General features: G+C 35.0%; 2 protein-coding genes across 3 annotated transcripts in view; one reads left to right on the forward strand and one right to left on the reverse strand.

Annotated features, from left to right (window-relative positions):
* Positions 1–4,735, forward strand: part of Cbp80 (Nuclear cap-binding protein subunit 1) — a 228,324-nt gene extending 223,589 nt beyond the window's left edge. The window contains exon 16 of the mRNA XM_069823863.1: positions 3,381–4,735. Coding sequence (XP_069679964.1) covers positions 3,381–3,494 — 114 coding nt within the window. The 3' untranslated portion in view covers positions 3,495–4,735. The remainder of the gene's footprint in view (positions 1–3,380) is intronic.
* The window catches only part of fbp (fructose-1,6-bisphosphatase), a 205,803-nt gene continuing 190,323 nt past the window's right edge, over positions 4,273–19,752 (reverse strand). Inside the window, exons 5-7 of one of the 2 annotated variants that reach the window (XM_069823864.1) lie at positions 10,362–10,499; positions 5,130–5,246; positions 4,273–4,738 (exon numbers count right to left, since the gene is read on the reverse strand). In XM_069823864.1, the coding sequence (XP_069679965.1) occupies positions 4,550–4,738; positions 5,130–5,246; positions 10,362–10,499 (444 nt within the window). In that variant the 3' untranslated portion in view covers positions 4,273–4,549. The remainder of the gene's footprint in view (positions 4,739–5,129; positions 5,247–10,361; positions 10,500–19,752) is intronic. The other variant, XM_069823866.1, reaches the window with a different exon arrangement.

Raw genomic sequence — 19,752 nt, forward strand, 5'->3', positions numbered from 1 at the left:
TTGTTGCACAAACACAGCTACGTATATATGACAAAAAATTTTAAGATTGGTTCCGAATCATCCCTCCTGTCTTTCCTCCTCCCCTCCCTTCTTTTCCCTTCTCTTCTCCCTCTTTGTTTTTTCTGACTCCTGTCTTGTCTTATGTTTCTCAACTGTTATAATACTGTATCACGTACAACCTTACTATTACATTGTAAATATACTTAGCATTGGAAGTAGGATTCAAATCAGTGACACTGCCCCAGTATTCCAATGCTCTTAACCAGTGAGGGAAGTGGGAAAAAACCAGAGGCGATATGCTACCCCAAGATTTTCCTTTGGCATACCTCGATTTAAAAAAGGGCATGCCCCTCCCTTACAACATAGACATAAATTATGTATATAATAAATTGTTTCATGCAGTCAGTAACGCGAATCTTTGAAGCTTATGCTACACATTAAATTTCTTAATAAAATAATTTCAATTTATTCAGCTACTTACTAGATCATTTTACAATGTCCTTTGAGACTTATCATTTAAAATAATGTTACAGCTTCAAAGTGCCTTACTTAATTATAAAAAAAAAAGTGCAACAAAAAAATGACACAGTCACTAAATTGGCAACAATGGCCACCACAAGCTACAGACCACAGCCTTCTATACTTGAAATACTACCATCTATAAACATTCCAGGGGTTGAGCTTATCAAATAAACGTGTCTAGATACACACTGAAAACAGTTCCAGAAGGCTGTGGTTTAGATTTACGAAGCAAACAGATAGTACTCTTTGCTGTGAAGAAATGTATAAACAAATTTTTACGATACGATCACATTTTTTCAGTGACGGTATGTCATTTTTTTACTAACGGTATGTTTTCTGGCCATAGAAACCAGTGGCGGTATTCCATACCGTCTCACTTCCCTCACTGCTCTTAACCACAGAACTACGGAAGCAGTTGAAAAAATTATATTTAGGTATTTTCTACCAACTCTTATATTACATCACAGCTGACGTACGAGCTTAAAATTACTTGTCAAGCTGTTATCAGTTTAAAATAGAAAAAGAAGTAGAGGAGGAAAAATCAATCACAACGCCACAGCCAGCATCAAAACAGGATGCATAACTAGAATTGCTTCTACTTGCAGACAGATTGCTGGTTAGTTGTGTTGCGCCCTCCTTCTATGAAGAGGATGGATGGATTCGAGCAGAGTTCACATACGTTCATTATCTCCAATTTATACCCCGATTGTACTCGATGTTACGCTATCAGGATTCTGACACCACTATTGTAAACAATAGAACTATGAAGGATTAAGATGAGGATTCCTACTTGAAAATAACTTGAGGTTATTCGTAATTTATTTAGAAGTTTGCACTTATAGAAACTGAAGTCTAGTTCACAACAAAACAAGATTTATTAAGACTAAGTTTGGAATTTGAAGTACATGAAAATATAATAATTTCTACTTACAATATATTGTTGTCCTGATGCCTCTATTCATTGGGTACGGGACTTCCTCGCCTGATGCCATGGTTACTGCCTTGTCTCGAAGTCCTGCCTTCTGACTTCATCAAGTTGAATCTTCCATTGAGAATCGAACTGTCTGACTGCCTCTGACTGACTCTCGAGATGCTACGATCCTTAGTTTATTGTGTGTTGTCGAATGCTACACCCAAGCGGCAGCTTAGAGGGAAGGGGAAATGATGAAATAACTTATTCCAGTTTTACGCTGATCAATAGTCTTTCGGACTTCGTCGACAATGCTATACAAATGAATGGTTACAGTCACGTTTAAGGAAATAAACATCTTAAAGGTTTACAAACAGGGCTCAATCACGTGGCTATGACGTATGTTAACGTGTCTTTAATTTAGCCAATTAGATTCATACAGTAACGCCTTTTAAATTCATGTGGTGGGACAAGTACTTCTATGTGCTATTCACATGCTAAAATGCTGACGAAGGGGAATACACGGTTTGAGCGCAGGACAGTGGCGAAGCACTGTGTGCGACATCTCTGGTTACGATTTCTTGCCACCATCTGTGATAACGAGCTTCAAAGCAACCCATTGCTCTAGCTGTGGGAAAAAAATTGATGGTCTCAATACAATTGAATTAAATAAATGAAAATGATTCTTTCCAAACTACATTCCATAACTGATCAATAACCAAAATAGTTTATTATGTTGTCAAGAGGCAATACTTGCCTCAGGGGCACAACAGTTGTTCCAGGAAGCTATAAACGTTATTAAGTGGTTGCAATACTTAGGTCTTATCACGAAATCATACAGGTGCCCACAATGTTCAGCTCCCATAAAATTATTTCTCAGATTACATGCAAGTGATAGATATACATAATACTGTTGTACTGGAAATGGTCCCAATTCTCATGTGAAATGATATAGTATCCGAAAAGAGTACTGTAATTCAACCAATTTGACACATGTTATGTATGATAGACTTGTAACATTCTTAAAATGTTGCCACTGCCTACACACCTCATACATCTGACGAACAACTTATTCCATTCCAAAGTAATGTGAGGAAAGATAACCTGATCTTTCTTCCAACAGATAGTTATCCCATAATCAAACTTTCTAATTGTGTCACGCAACTCTGTTCTAAACTAAGCCAAGATAGCCTAATCTTTTGTACAAAGAGATAGCTATGTCCTGATCAAACCATCTATCTTGTCACTGAACTAGGGACTAAGTCAAGCTAAACTAATATTTTGTACCTTTGGGGAGGCCGAGACGTAGGTGGGAAGATAATATTAAAATGGATTTGAGGGAGGTGGGATATGATGGTAGAGACTGGATTAATCTTGTTCAGGATAGGGACCAATGGCGGCCTTATGTGAGGGCGGCAGTGAACCTCTGGGTTCCTTAAAAGCCAGTAAGTAAGTAAACTAATATTTTGTACAAGGGATAACTATTGTCTCAACGAACTCTCTAATCTTGTTACTGAACTAGGGACTGAGCCAAGCCAAACTAACCTAATTGTATGTATAATGTTATGACCTCAACAAACCTTCTAACACTGTCACTGAACTAGTTACTAAGCCAAACTCAAGTTAACCTAATCATTTGTAACAGTCGCTTCAATAAACCCTTTAACCTCATCACTGAACAAGGGACTAAGCCAAGCTACCTAACCTAGTATTTTCTACAATGAATAACTGCTGTATACAGTAATGCTCAAGCCATTATATGGATTCCACTTTTTTTTTTTCATGTCCCAAGAACTGAATCTGTCTACTCTTTTAGTTCATAGTAAGTTAGTGCAACTTAGCTGAATAAACTCTGTTCAAGATTATATTTTCGATAATTGTTTAAAATATAATTGTATCCAGTCAGTGAATAACAGTGTGAATAACAGAATTTTTTTTTTGTCCTCAGCACCATGAACAAGTCCAGAAGTATAGCTCCACCTTGGAGACATTGTTATTTACTCAAGATCTGGATCCACACATTTTAGAAGTTTTTCATCAGTTCACATCACTTCGTGCATGAAAACCTGATCTCAGAAAAAGGGTATTAAAACTGCAATTACGAGATGTGGTGAAAGTGGAAATTCAAGGGTTCACGAGTTGTGACTAAGATAATCATATTATATTGAGCAGTTAATTATTATAGAATGAAATTATTTCCATTATTAATAAGAATAATAATAATAGTATGATAATCATACTCTTATGCAACTGTTTTGAATTGAATGACTGTTACGATTTCATTAAATTTAATTTGTGTTTGATGTCTTTGTGAAATGTGAAGTATACATATGTCTGCTATCAGTGAACACTCTTGTCTCATATTCCATTTTTTTGACGAAGGCTATCTTCTTGATAAGAGGTAAAGATATGTTTTCATATTCTTGATTAACTTTATTTCAGTTTTACAACAAATAATGTCCGTGTGCTCACCTCAGTTAAGTGAAATCGAACCTCTGGATCTCTTTATTTTTGTTGACACACTTGTGAGCTCTAATAAAACTACTTTCAAAGACTATTGTGTATACTCGTATGCAAGTGAAGTTTGTAATTGCAGATGTGTTAATTGTGTCCAGGAGTTGAAAAATTCATAAGTGCAGTCCTTGTCTTCACAGCCTTTTACTGTATGTCCATATACCGTTATTGCTATCCTTATATACTTTTTTAAATAAACATTGTTACATATTTGTGCAGTGTAAAAAAAATAAATAATACTTCCAGAGGATATGTATATTCCTTATCCTGGACTTGCAGGTAAAGGTGTAGACATCTGCAATAAGAAGAGACACTCAAGTGCAAAATTGTGTCAAAATAAACACTCTAGAAACTGTATTTTATTACTATAAACATTAAACAATATGTTTCTAAATTGAGAGAAATGGTACACATTCTGTTATAAAGGAATTATAAACAGTGAAATTAGGTAGGTACCATTTACATTACTATTAAACATGTAAATTAAACTGGTATTAGATTATACAAAGCAATTATTTGTAAAAGTTTACTCAGTGTCATTCAAGTGATTCAATGTCTTTATTACATATGAACATCCTGATATCTTTTTCATTTTGGCTCAGTTTAGTTTTTATTCTTCTTGATACATTGCAAGACATCTTCAACGTCATCTCGAGATCCAAGAAAAATAGGACTTCTTTGATGGATGTTATCAGGAACTATGTCTAAAATTGGGATTGTTCCATTGGATGCAAGTCCACCAGCTTGGGTTAAAATGTATGCCATAGGAAAGCATTCGTACAAAAGTCGGAGCTGCAAGAAAATTTAAATGTATAAGTAAAATTGTCCCATACAGTCTACAAAACACAAGATTACATGATTTGCTTCTACAGATCTCAGTGATACGAAAGAAAATATTTTACACAAGCTATGCACCCAGTAAATATTTCGAAATACATTTTCATTGCCATAAATTTATATAATGAATGTAAGGAATAAGTAAAAAGAAAAGGACAAGGACATTCTTACAACAGATCTGTTAAATAAAGACCTTTTTAAAATCACAATACTTTTCATTTTTACTCATTTTATTTACTTCCAAATGATGCATTATATTATTTCCTATTTTTTAAGTCAAATTTATCTGAATCTTTTAGTAGTTTTGTTATTTCTCGTGAAAAATTGTATAGTTATGCTTACATACCTTTCCCTTAGGTGATGCAGCAGTGGCTGGGTACATAAAAATTCCTCCATATTTGAGAGTTCTGTGAACATCAGCCACCATTGACCCCACATATCGAGCTCCGTATGGTTTACCTTTCTACATTAAACAAAATATAATATTTTAGTATACGGACATATCATTTTCTGCTGTTACAGGACTAATCTGTTCATTTTTTTTATATCTATTTTATTAAACACTTGAAAAGATAATACGAGTGCTTATTTTTTTAATTCCTATTAGGCCTACCTTTATGCGTGGGTGAGTATGTCCATGATGAAAAAGTCTAATATACCGCAGATTGGAATATAATGCTGTGAAAAGTATGTCTCCCAAAAAAAAGATTGTTATTTTTTAGTGAATGTCCATTTTGTAAAGTTTTTTTTTCTCTCTCTCTCCACATTCCCAGTAAGATGTAGGCAACTTATGGTATACACATTTTAGAACAACTATATGCAACCTCATTTTAATTCTCACTTATAGTAAATTAGTTCTAAGCCTACAGTAGATTCAGTGATTAAATATAGTATTTAACTATAGTATTTTTTTTGTCATAGAAATAACGGTGTATAACACTGGAAAGTATTTTTAATTGTATGTTTGATGAGATGAAATTACGTATAATAGTGCATTGTTGGTCACTCTACAAGTCTTTCTAATATACTGCGGGGAAGACTTATGTCCCCCATGTACTTCTAAAAGGATGCAGTGACCCCTATAGAATTATGAATGACTAAATATAGTTAAATTGTTACAAACAAGAAGAATTTTTACTGTTTGCTTTGATGTGATAATTTTTATTGCATGTTACTTTTCTTTTGTATTGTACTAAATGAAAAAGTAAGTCATGCTATCAACATGCTAAATGTTTTTAAAATTATAATTTAAACTAACTTATTTGTTTATATTAACTAGAAAAATTAAAAATATGTTCCAAGGAAAGTTACTATCTCATGATGATAGGTACCACTTCAATGTTGTTTTATGTCACCTTCATATTGGCCACATTGGTAGTTGCAGTCATTAACAGTTTTTTCAACCCTGAAATACCATGAATCAATTTTTTCTCATTTTAATACTATAATAGAATTAAAATTTCTAAAAAAAAGAACAGTATTAATTTTATTAGTTCTTTCATATTATTAAAAAAAACTGTTGGTCATTTTGCAATATATGTATTGCTTTCAGAGAATTATGAAGCTACTGTATTCTGTGCATTTGGAATAATGGAACATTGTCGTGATTGGTTCCCAGTGCCTCCAGATATGGTCAGCATGATACAGTGGAACCTCGATTTTGGGTTTCTGGATTTAAGATTTACCCACATTTTGCATTCTTATTTTACGGTCTCGGCAGAAGTTCCATGTACGCAATGCTATTTTTACCTCGATTTAATGTTTTACCCGCATTTAAGAAACAAATTTTTTGTCCCAACAAAGCAAATTAGCTTCGATTGTGCGTTTTTTCAGTCTTAAATGCTTATTTCCTTGTCCAAGGTCGTTTCAGTAGTTCCTATCCCTCTCCTTATCTACCATGCGTACCCAGGTGAGATACCTGACGCAACACAGTGCCAGAAACCACGTGTTAATCATGTGCTGAGTGCATGAGAATCAATTCACAACAAAGCATCGCATTAAGACTGAAAGTGGACAATTTTAGGGCTTCTAATGGATGGCTTCATCACTTTAAGCAGCGTGACATTACATACAAAAATGTGTGTGATGAAAGTGCAACTGTTCCAGATGAGTCGGTGGATCATCGGAAAAACAATGTGCTTCCACGTCTCATTGAAGGCTATGATGCCAAAGATATCTTTGATACCAATGATATGTGTGTCTTCTACTCCCTGATGAGAGCCTCCACATAAAAGGAGAGACCTGCCATGGTGGGAAGAAAAGTAAGGAGAGGCTCACTGTTTTTCTCTTTATAAATGTAGATGATTCCGAGAAGTTGAAATCCTTGGTAATTGGCAAATATGAAAAACCAAGGTGTTTTAAAAATGTCCGCACATTGCCATGCAGTTACAAGCAGGACTGCCTGGATGACAATGGACATTTTTAGCAGCTATCTGAGGCAGCTGGACGTGAAAATGGGGGCTGCTAACAGGAAGATAATACTTTTAGTGGGTAAGTACCTGGCACATTCCCCTGATACGGCATTCCTGAAGAATGTGAAGGTTGCTTTCTTCCCACCTAACTGCATAGCTGTCTCCAACCTCTGGATTTGGGTATAATTCATGCCCTCAAGGGGAAGTATAGATGTTCACTGGTGCAGAAACAGATTGCTGCCATGAACAGATAAACTGGAGATTCTGTTTTCAAAATCTCCATCCTCACTGTTATGCATATGGTCTGCAGTGCATGAGAGAAAGTGTCACCAGCCACCATCACCAACTGCTTCAGAAAAGCAGGCTTTATGAAGGCTGTCAGTGATGACATCATGGAGGATGAAAAGACTGCATCGATGAACGGTAGCAGGATTGGAAGCTGTATGAAGATTCATGTGTAGCTTCAATATTGATGAATCCAGGTGAAAAGGGAGTTACTCTTCCTCCGTCAAAGATGTCCAGCAGAACAGACATCCATTCTTGATTTTTTCAAGAAGTGGCAGATAAACTTGATGCAACCAACTAGTGTACTTAATGTTGTGAAGCTCTTTAAAGCATTTTTGTTCTTTTAGTTGAGATTAGCCCATAAAAATTAGTTTTTAAATATGTTGATGTGTTTCTTTTTCAATTTTGGCAAAAACCCCTATTTTGGGTTTTTCTCGATTCTGGGTATAATCTATCCGGTCCCCTGAAAAACCCAGAATCGAGGTTTCACTGTATATAGATTCTAGATATTTGTGACGAAGTTTACGAATGCACTTTATTAACATGTTTTACAGACTTCTTATATTGAAATAAGTTTCTATTAGAAAAACTCTCAGCCTAATACTGTACTGAACCACTGCATTGGAATGACAGGCATAAGTGCTGATAACTTATTGCATAAATGTATGTTATACCTGCTCTCAAAATTATAAATATCTTTCTGTCAAGAGTTCAACAAGTCAATTCTTTTGCTCAAATCAGCACAAAATAATTGATTCAGTGAATCAACTAAAGATATCCATTAACAGAAGCTCATTCATGCATAAGTCAACTTTCCTTTATTGCATAAGTTTCGAAATTGTGAATCAAGTAGGACCATGAAAACATAATGTGAAATATATGTAAGGAAAACATTTCGAACAGAATTCTAAATTTATGACAAAGTCGAATAAATATTTCTGGAAGGCAGTCACCTTCTCTTTGTGCCTTCTTTTATTGTTGTTATTTGAAAGTGATATTATTGCAACAATTAGACTTTAGAGTGAGCAAATAGTTGGTTAATAGTGAAACAATTCCATAATGGTCGGACATATACACATAAGCATTTAATTATAACCCAGAACACTCATTTGAATTACATAACATGCTTTATTTAATTATGTACATGCCAGAGACATTGGCATAAATGTTACTTGAGAAGTAAAGGATCGTTCATAAAGCGCGTCAGTTTTGATCAAATTATGAACTTTATTTTTTCAAATACTTTAAACTAAGACATAAACTTGTTCAACTCACCTTCCCATTTCAGGTATGGAAAATTATGTCGGCCATATGACCCCCCTCTACTGTGCTGGAATGCAAGAATTCTGTCCGTGAAATTCACTATGACTGCCTGACAAATTTCCACTTGGATTTTGCCGAAAACTCGTAGAATTTCCTTTTTTAACTTGCGAATGTTTCAAGGTTTATTGACATACACCAATGATTTAAGTTTACCCCATAGAAAAAAATCGCATGGCGTTAAATCACATGACCTTGGTGGCCATTGGTGGTCACCATTATGCGAGATGAGACGATCCGGGAACTGCTCATGGAGCAACTCAATTGTTTCACGGGCAGAATGACTGATGGCACCATGGTGGTTATGGATATCATATCGGAGAATATCCTATACCTAAGTCTTGGGAATGGCGAAGAACCGATTTCATTTGACTAACAGTCACACTGTCATGAACCACATGTTGCGCAATAGGAAACTGCTCCATGGCTAAACACAATGAAGAAATGTGAGAAATTCAGACTGAAGCAACAATCAGAATGTTTATGGACATCGAAATGAAATAAAACAATGTCGACAACCGACAAACAAAAACATACCAAGTGATTCAAAACCGGCATGCTTTTTGAACAATTCTTTATAAGTTCCTCACAAGCCTTTATTATGTTATTCACATTTTCTTCTTCCATGTAGAGCACATAAATAATGCAAAGAAACACCAGAATTGTCTATATTTTCCAAACATTGTACTTTCACATTAACACTAACTGGTCGAAAGTGTATTTATGTGCACTTTCTGATTCCAAATAGTGACATCAGTATTTTTAATTTGGAGAGAAATTCAGAATTTAATCAAGATGGACAACCCTACTGAAATAGGCAGAATGTGCGACCCATATTACTTTGTGTTGCGAAAGCAAGCCAAGGCAAATGTTTCTAATATTACATATGAATACTGATTAACAGTATTTACCCGAATGTAAGACGTTTTTTTCCGAATTCTCGAATTAAAAAATCTGGGGTCATCATAAAATCGCATCTTGACCTGCTCTAGGTCAGTGTTTTTCCACTGCATAATATAGTTATGGCATGGAATAGTGCTGGTAAGTGAATAAAGAAAATTCTTAGGAAGTCTTTTCAAAATGGGGGGAGGAGGGAGGGAGGGTCCTTCTTAGATTCAAGGTTGACTTACATTCGGGTAAATAGGGTAGTTAATTTTCCACTTGTGCACCATTCAGATGAGAAACAAAAATAAATTAGTAGAAATTAAAATTTAGAGAATATTTAAGAAGATAAAACATGAACATCATTGTTTATGTACATCAGTAATAGAATCAGTGAAGTAATGAATAAATTAGGTTATAAGTGTTTTGAAACAAGTTTTAGGTAGTCTTTCAATATTTCTGTGGAGTAGGGCAGTAGCTCACCAAAGATTTCCTGCTAAATAACTTACACGCCACAGGATAAACTGCATTCCTTTAGAATATAATTTGAAGAACTTATCTCAGATTAGAAACTTACCGAAACAATATAACATTCACGGCATAGAACTTAATGTGTTAGGCATCATCACCTTTCAGCTGACAGTGTTTATTCTGATTATGTATTTTATAAAGCTCCTTACCTTTGGATCTTTCTTGCTTGAAACATACTCTGTAATCACTTCATCCCACATATGCGAATATCCTTCATTGATGCTGAGGATATTTCCACGTTGGGGGACTTTAATATTAATATCAGTCAGAACAAATTCTCCAATAGCCTTGAAAGACAATCATAAATATTTTTAATTAGGATTATCTATTTTCTTCTCTTCCTTACTCTAAAATCATGAAATATAATTGCTCATATTAAATGTGATATAAAAGGAGGATAGCAATGGCAAAGGATGCTTTTAACAGAAAAAGGAGGAGGATCTGTGGACCTCTGGAAAAAGAACTAAGGAAGAGACTAGTGAAGTGCTTTGTATGGAGTGTGACGTTGTATGGAGCAGAAACATGGACATTACGATGAAATGAAGAGAAACGAATAGAAGCATTTGAAATATGGATATGGAGAAGAATGGAGCGTGTGAAGTGGACAGACAGAATAAGTTGTTTTGGAAAGAGTGGGTGAAGAAAGAATGATGCTGAAACTGATCAAAAAGAGAAAAAGAAATTGGTTGGGTCACTGGCTGAGAAGAAACTGCCTACTGAAGAATGCACTGGAAGGAATGGTGAACGGGAGAACAGTTTGGGGCAGAAGAAGATATAAGATGATAGACGACATTAAGATATGTGGAGACTAAGAGGAGGGCAAAAAATAGGAAAGATTGGAGAATGCTGGGTTTGCAGTGAAAGACCTGTCCATGGACAAAACACTTTATGTATGTATGTATGTATTTTTTTTATTATAGTTGGAACTTATCGTTCCCAGATCGCAGAGTTTTATCTAAATTTTCATTAATTCCTGAAATTTGAAACTAGTCATTGTTGGTGGAAAGCTAGTTTTGAAAGTAAGATTGTAATATGGATACAAATTTAACATTATTTATTTATTCCATTTAACTTATACATTCTGCATGCAAAAAAGATAACAGTATAACAAGCGTCTGTCTGAATTTATTACATTATAACATTACTTTAGTTGCATAGTCATTGTAGGCTACAGTACTTATAAGGGAAAATAAAGTATGTAAAATGGAAAGCAACCATTCCATAAATATCTTCGTGTATCATTTTATACCTAAGCGAAATTTAATTTAAAAACTCAAGTGGCATGTTTTGACACATCAATCTTTTGTAGTTCTACATAGTTGTAAAAAATTAATGCTACTATAAACTCTTACTTCATTATGATATCAAAGCATGTTAGTGAAGGAGCACTGTACTAAAATTTACATTTTAAGTTAACATATCTGAAGTATGAAAAATGTTAACAGAATATTAGCAGTGAAAACTATATATTTCTTAGAATATTGGTTCTCTCCATGCTCACGTCAAAATAAATATGCATGATGTCACAGTGGTGGGCCATTGCCACTGCACGCTGTGTGTTCTAGGTCACGTTATTTCTGGTATCTAAATCTTGAAAAATGTATTTTTTCAGCTTCTGCTCTGCTTTGTTTTGAATTTTTCAGTGAACCTATGTTTTCTGGCTTATTCTTTCTGTTATGTCTGAAATTTTGTAAGTGTTATGTTTATTTTCATTCACGTCATAAGTTATAACCAAAAAATAGCATCTGTCGCCATTCTACAAATTTTTATTATATTTTCTTTTATATACCCATTCTGCTGCACATTTGAAAATTTCACTCAAAAAACTATTAGTTTCTTATCATGTGAGTTATAGATCTGACATCTCTTCAAAACTGAAATGCACTCAACTTTTAGGAACGTATTTTAGTCATTCATTATGGTAATTTTTAAGGCTGTCAGTATGTTTAAAACAGTTTATATGCCTCATGTAGTTATAAACTTTATTATTGATTATAGCGAAGATATATCTACAGAACTGTATCTGATTCAATGTGTTCTCCTTTCTCGCTCCTCACAAGATGCAAATTATCTGCTATTGTCCCATTACACAAATGTTTTAAATCAGAAGTAAATTTTTCAGTAAGTAAATCAGTGTTATTTACACAGGTAGCAGGACCATCAGAGATGGTTATACCAGGTGATGCACTAGAACAGGTCACCTGAATTGGTATATTTTATTATTTACCTTTTAATAGTGTGAAGATTCATATGACTGTCTTTTATAAAATCATTTAAGATAGTTGAAAGTTAATGATTAACAATAAGATAGATAGATTTATTGATATAGTTCACAAAAGAACAAAACTTAATAATTTAACAAAAGATCTATATACAAATGTAGTTCTATATAATAAATATACAATTTCCTAAACTAATTAATCTATCGCAAATCTCAATAATTTATTGGTTCAAACTTGCACTTACGTCTTGTTTTAGTGCATGTTTAAACCAATCGTGATAACCCTTAAGACTTTAAACCTTATTTATTTGCTCCTTTTCAAAATTGAATTGTAATATTTAGGTCTTGTTTTACATAATAATTTATTATTCCAATTAGGTGATCAGATGTCGACATACTGTAAGTCATGAACCTGAAATAGCTTAATCGGTACATTCCATATGTAGGTTAATCTTTCTTTCTTGCAATATTTTCATGTCAGCAGAAACGTTTGCGTAAATTCTATGAAGACTACCGCATACCTGCTTAAAAACAAACTTGACAAGTTGCTTACATAATCAACCTCAATTTAGTTTCATCATTGTGTTGCATGTACTCATTATCGATTCATTGCTATTATGATGACTAATAAATTTATTATAAATGCATTGTTATTCAAATTGAAATATATTAGTTAACCAATTTATAAAGTCAAATTTTCTTCTGAACTTTTACTAATTAATATAGCTATCGGAATACATTAATAACTACCTTAATTCTCTATTTTCAATTTTTTTATTATTATTTTAAAAACCTTGACGTAATTCTATCTTATTTTCAAAACCTGTCTTCTTATCTTATTTAATTAATAATAAGTTTTTCTGATTTTAGGAAAATTTAATCTTTGCTGATGCCTATCTCTTAGTAGGTAGTTTCGTTCATTATGTATAGTTTTGATTGAATCTACTTTATTTCTGTTAGAGTTTCTATTTGTCATTTTACCTCTTATTAACTGTTCGTCACCTGCTTCTACTTCATCGGTCGGTATCGCACAGCTCCTCCAAATTGTAGCACTTCCTCTCGCGCACCCCGGACTACCAACGGCCTTCTTATTAATTCATCTTCACTTGCGCTGACTTTGCCGGTTGATCCACAATCACTTCTCCTTGTTGTATTTTCACTTGCGAGCCTCAGACTACCCTCACTGGTCGTTCTCTCAGTCTGTGCCCCAGCTCCCCAAAAAGCATCTTCACTGATTCCAGCCTCTTCTGCCATACTAGGTTTTCCTTCTTCACTCTTCTTTCTTCTAAAGGGATCTGTGAAAACAGTGCTGTCTAGTTTACTTAGGTATGCTCTAATATCATTCACTCCCGTAAGCTCATCAATTCTTCTATTTGTTATTTCTGATTTCTTCTGCCCACTTGATGAATTACTTTTCTTATCAGTCCTCTCTACGCTTCTAGACTACCTGTTTCGTGATGCACTTCTGTTTACGTGTGGTGTCAATGATGCTCTATTTCCACAAGTCTCTATTTCGTTATTTCTGTTCTTGTTGCAGCAACTGAATAAATCCCCAGTGAATTGATTATTTAAGGCCTCTAAGTTAACTATGTTTCCATTTATCTTCATTTTATCTTTTACTAAAGTTGCCCTCAATCCTTTACCTCGAGCTTCTTTTAATATTGGAATTAGTTTCTTTCTTTTCTCTCTAATTTCTTTTGCAAAGTCATTTTCTATGAATATATTTGTGCCTTTGAGTTGACGCGTATTGGCAATGATGTACTCTTTGATAAAGTAACTGTTCAATTTCACAATAATTGGTCTTTTTTTTTCCGTTACCTACTCTATACGCGTTATTAATCACACTTATGTCCAAGTTTAGACTGAAATACTTAGTTAATAATTCTAACACTACGAAACCAGTATCAATTCCTTTTTCATGATTGCACTCTTCAACACCATAAATTACAATGTTATTAATTCTACTATCATTTTCCCATTTTTTAACTATCGATTTTAACACCACCTGCTCTTGGATAACCTTCTTTAACTTAATTCGAAATTTTCTCGGGCTTCCAGCCAGGTCATAAGTTGGTGATCCACCGATGTTTCGAGGATGTTCATCTTCCTCATCTTCAGGGTTAAACCAATCGTGATTTAACCCTGAAGATGAGGAAGATGAACATCCTCGAAACGTCGGTGGATCACCAACTTATGACCTGGCTGGAAGCCCGAGAAAATTTCGAATTATCACGTCACCAGGAAAGCTTCAATAGTTACTCCTTTAACTTCTTTTCCACTTCAGTATATCTGTTTACTAGTGTATCTATATCACTTGCTACTTTGTTTAGTAGAACACTTGCCTTTAGTCTGTCTTCTCTCGTTTCTTTCATGTAGTTTATCCATTCTCTTTGAAACACTTCATCACTGAAGACTCTTCCTTCTGTATCTCCAGGACCAGGGATTAACTCCACATTTCCAATAATCAGTAGAATTAATAAAACATCCGCGGCCACAAATATGTTGATTCTATCCAACACTATAGCATATTCACCTTTTGAACATCTGCAACACTGCCCTGCATTGAAGCACCCGATTCGCGCCCTGTAAGAATTTAGGTCGTCGCCCATACTTTCTTCACACGCTAACCTACTTGTATATGCTGCTTACTACACAACCGTTCTCTACGACTGCGCTTTGTGAACTGATTAACAATAAGATAAATAGTTTACTTCAAGAAATTATTAACTATTTGATACAAACATTCAACTTGTATGTTTCCACTCATTCTCCCATATCACATACCCCGAATGTATACATATCCAAAAGAATCACCCAAAGAATTTTCCCCGATCCAAAAGCCCAAAGGATACAAAGCCCCGGAGAATTTTCCCCAAATCCAAAATCCCAAAGAATATACAAGCTACAGAGATTCAATTAGTGAAAATTAGGCTGAAACATATTGTGATTACCCTAACTCACTCCAGCAAACGTGCTAAAGAATGAATTGCCTAACATTCTGTCACACATGCTCATATTGTTACCGGAACATAGAGTCTGACGAAGATGTTGAGGAGACAGAAAATGCAAGACCAAACAGCCAATCCTCAATCATTATCCAGTCTGGAAGAAATTTCTGAATGTTACACAAGGAGTTCTCAAGGGGAACATTTTTCTTGTATGATAACTCCAGTGAAAATGTGGAGCCAGAATCTTGTGTGATTGTGTTTGCCACGTGTCAGAATAATAATAAATTATTTAGATCTGTTAATGAAAAATCACACATGATATCTCGATGGTACAATTAAAGTTTGTCCCATTTTATTCTCACAGTGTGTTAGCGCAAAGGAAAAATCCAAAGATGGTCGACGATTTTGTGGTCGTACCACTCATGTATGCATTTCTTCCAAGCAAAAGCCAAGCTCTGTATGCACATTTTCTTGTACCAAATTTTAAACACTACCAGAAGATTGAGGAGTATTATCTGCACAGAATTGCTTATCACCATTTTGAACACGTAATATGATGCAAGCCAGTTACCGAAATGTTTGATCTGTTCTTGAATAAAAGTAGTGAGTGCATTCTTTTGTGATGCCTCCTGCAAAATTAGTATGTTCATCATGGACTTTCAATAACTTTGATCCTCAAACATATGCGTTATATGCATCTTCAAATGCACTATTAAAAGGTAAATAATAAAACATTTGAATCCATTTAACATAACGAAGTTTACTTTCATATCTCCTCTACGCCTCCACCTATGGAAAAACTATCATATTCAAATTACATTCCCCTTTAAGCCAAGCAACTTTAGTCTGAAAAATTTTCTTCTATCACTACAAGTCGCCATGTTATTCAGGTGGTCTGGTTTAAGTGCCTCACCCATTATATAGATTGCTTGCATTCATGTAAAATAGAATGTTTGCTGTATGCTGTATTTATTTTTTTCACTGAATATTTTTCCTGATGCCACACGTCAAATTCCTTGTATATGTTACAAACTTTGTTTTCGTCTTAGTTCGTACACCTGTATGTCTATCAGAGAAAACAATTTTATAGGCAACTTCTCACTCACTTCTAATACCGGTAGTTTTTCGCTTGCAAACTTTTCCATATCTCTTGTGTCATATTTCTCTGAACTGTGAAGTCCACGATTTTAGAGTTACAGTACTCAAATATCCCCTGATTGAGGTTCTGGGTGATATGTACATGTATTATCAGGCAGTACATCTCAGTTGACGATATGTGTCAGAGGAAGAACAATTGTTTATATACATCTGAAGTCTGACTAGTGTAATATGTAGCTAGTCTGCAATGGAGGAAAGGAACTGGCCATCCTAGCCCATTATCTTTTGGCCTACTTGCCTCATAAGTGGTGCCTTCTTGGCAGGGGCGGGCGCAAGGGGAGGGGGGAAATTAAGGGGATATATCCCCTCCCGAAATTTTGAGAAAAATACGAAACAATAAATAGAAATAATATTAATTTTAATTCGTGAATATACATAGGAATTAGAGGGTTTTCCACGTAAATACTCTTTGCTAAAATGTTAAATAAATGTATCTTTGCATAGAAAGAAATCCCTACATCTGGGATTTTTCTTGCCTCTACTTTGCAACTCTGATCGACTGCCCACTGGAGAACAGGACTGTTCTCTAACACTTACTACAAGAGATCCAACGGGCAGTGAGTATAGCTAGTGGTGGGGCGAGCCACAGTTATTTTCATGGAGTTAAAAGTGTGCTACAAGTTAATGTGTATTGTTGGTTAGTGATATTTCGTAATGTTACATAGTTTAATTATTTCATAATGGAGAAAAGAAAGCAAGCAACTTTGTTTTTTTTTTCTTCATCTGCAAACAAAAGAAAGTGTTCAGAATCAATAGACATTACAGGAACAGAGAAAGCCACTTCAGGACCCAACGAAGACCTCGCACAGCATCCTGGAACGAGACAACCAGATTGAGACCAGCTTTGCCAATTAGCTGAACCACAACCAAGTACTGCATCTAATATTCAAAACACTTATCCAAACCTTAGCCAGAACTACAATTGTTATGACATAGGCACCTTTTCTTCACATAATTGGCGTGGGAAAGACCAAGAAATTTACAATTATATTACGAAAACATGAGTGCCAACTCCAAACTATAAATTTCCTCCTGGTAAAAGAAATTTCAACATCAATGGTTGACAGATTTTCAATGGTTAGCTTATTCAGAAGCAAACGAGGGCTCTTTCTTTTTGTGTAGCTTTTGCAGCTGAATTTGATTCAGGGAAAGGCGCACATGTTCAGTTGAGCTCATTAGTAAAGAAACCATTCACAAAATGGAAAAATGCAAAAGAAAAATTCAGAGACCACGAAAAGAAAGGGTATCACATAAAAGCCTGTATTTCATCTCAAAATTTTATTTCAGTTTTTGAAAAGAAGACAAATGGTGTTAACATTTAACTGAACACACAGTTGAAAAAAACAATAAGTGAAAACAGAGGGAAGCTTGCCCCTATTGTTAATACTGTTTTGTTCTGTGGATGAGAAGGCTTACCACTGAGAGGACACAGGGATTAAGGATAACTGCCACTTGACGAAAGTGCAAGTGGAAATGATGGTAAATTTAGGGCACTATTAAGATTCAGAATTGAGGCAGGAGATGTGACTCTAAAAACCATCTTGACAGTGCAGGTGCTAATGCAATTTATCTGAGCAAAGGTATCCAGAACGAAATTATTGACATTGCTGGTGGTTTAATGTATAAAAAACTTGTTGAGAAAATAAACAAATCTAAGTTTTTCAGTGTGCTGGCTGACGAAACTGCTGATATTTGTAGGACAGAACAGTTTTCATTTTGTGCGTGATATGTTGATAAAGACAAAGATGAGTTCATAATTCGTGAAGATTTCCTCAGATTTGTTCTTGTTTACGATCTTCGTGGATTTTCTTTGGCTGATGTTTTTAAAAGAAAATATTCGTGATTTGGGATTACATTTGAATGATGTTCGTGGATTGGATTTTGATGGCGCAGCCAATATGAGCGGTGTGTTTAATGGTTGTGCTGCAAAATTTCAAGAGGCTTATCCACAGGCAATTTACGTTCATTGTGCCAACCATTCATTAAATTTAGCTCTGAGCCATTCATGTAGTGTTTCTGCAATTAAGAACAGTTTAGGTAACATAAACAAAATCATCACATTCTCCAGAGCTTCACCTAAGGGAGAGGAAATTCTAAAGGATAAAGTATTGCAGCTTGATGCTCAAGCAAGAAGAACAAGACTTATGAAGTTCTGCGAGACCCACTGGGTAGAAAGGTTAGATGCAGTTTCCTTGTTTGTTGAACTGTTTCCTCTCATCATTGAATCTTTGACAGAAATACAAGAATTCACAGATACTGAAATGTCAAGCCAAACATTTTCATTTTTGGCAGCCATACAGAAACCAACATTTTTGGTGTCTATGATTGTAGCTAGCCATGTTTTTAGCCTGTCATATGGTTTAGCCAGTTTACTACAGTCAAAACAGATGGATCTTAAGACGTGTTGAATTGTGTGAGAATCTAGGAAGAGAACTGGAAGATTTTCGTTTACATTTTCAGCCAGTGTACAAAGAGGCAGAAAGTGTTGCTGAAGTTACTGGAATTACGCTGGAAATTCCAAGAATTGCAGGGAGACAAACACAGCATTCTAACTTTAAGAAAGAGAGTCCTGAAGAGTATTTTAGGCTTTCAATTTTCCTTCCCTTCTTAGACTATTTCATTAGTCAGCTCAAGGACAGGTTTTTAAATCATAAGGAAATCCTAAACTCCATACAAACTTTGCTGCCTAAAAACATAGTGCGAGCATCAGATGAAGATTTAGAAACTGCTGTTGAGGCTATAGTAAATCAGTAGCCCAATGATGTTGATGCATCACCAGGTGAGGAGAAGAAATATCCTTGATCAGAAAAATCTTCACCTAATACCTACTTTTTATACCATCTTTGAACAGGTGCAATGAAATTATTTTTCCCTGCACTCACAAGATACTGAAACTTCTCTGCACGTTGCCTGTAACTACAACAACACCAGAACGGTCGTTCTCAACATTGCGGTATTTGAAGACTTACTTGAGGAGCACGATGAGAGCAGACAGATTAAATGGACTGGCCTTGATGTATATACATAAAAATGTAGAAATAAAAGCTCAGGAAGTACTGGATGAAATGTCTAAGAAGCCTCGTCGCTTTCTTCTGTAAATGTCATTCTGTCATTGTTTCTGTATGCAGTCATTGTAAATGTTAAAATTTAAAAATTATGGTTTATTTAACAACGCTCGCAATTGCCGAGGTTATATCAATGTCGCCAGTGTGC

The sequence above is a fragment of the Periplaneta americana genome, chromosome 4, assembly GCF_040183065.1.
Source record: "Periplaneta americana isolate PAMFEO1 chromosome 4, P.americana_PAMFEO1_priV1, whole genome shotgun sequence".
Taxonomy (NCBI): domain Eukaryota; kingdom Metazoa; phylum Arthropoda; class Insecta; order Blattodea; family Blattidae; genus Periplaneta; species Periplaneta americana.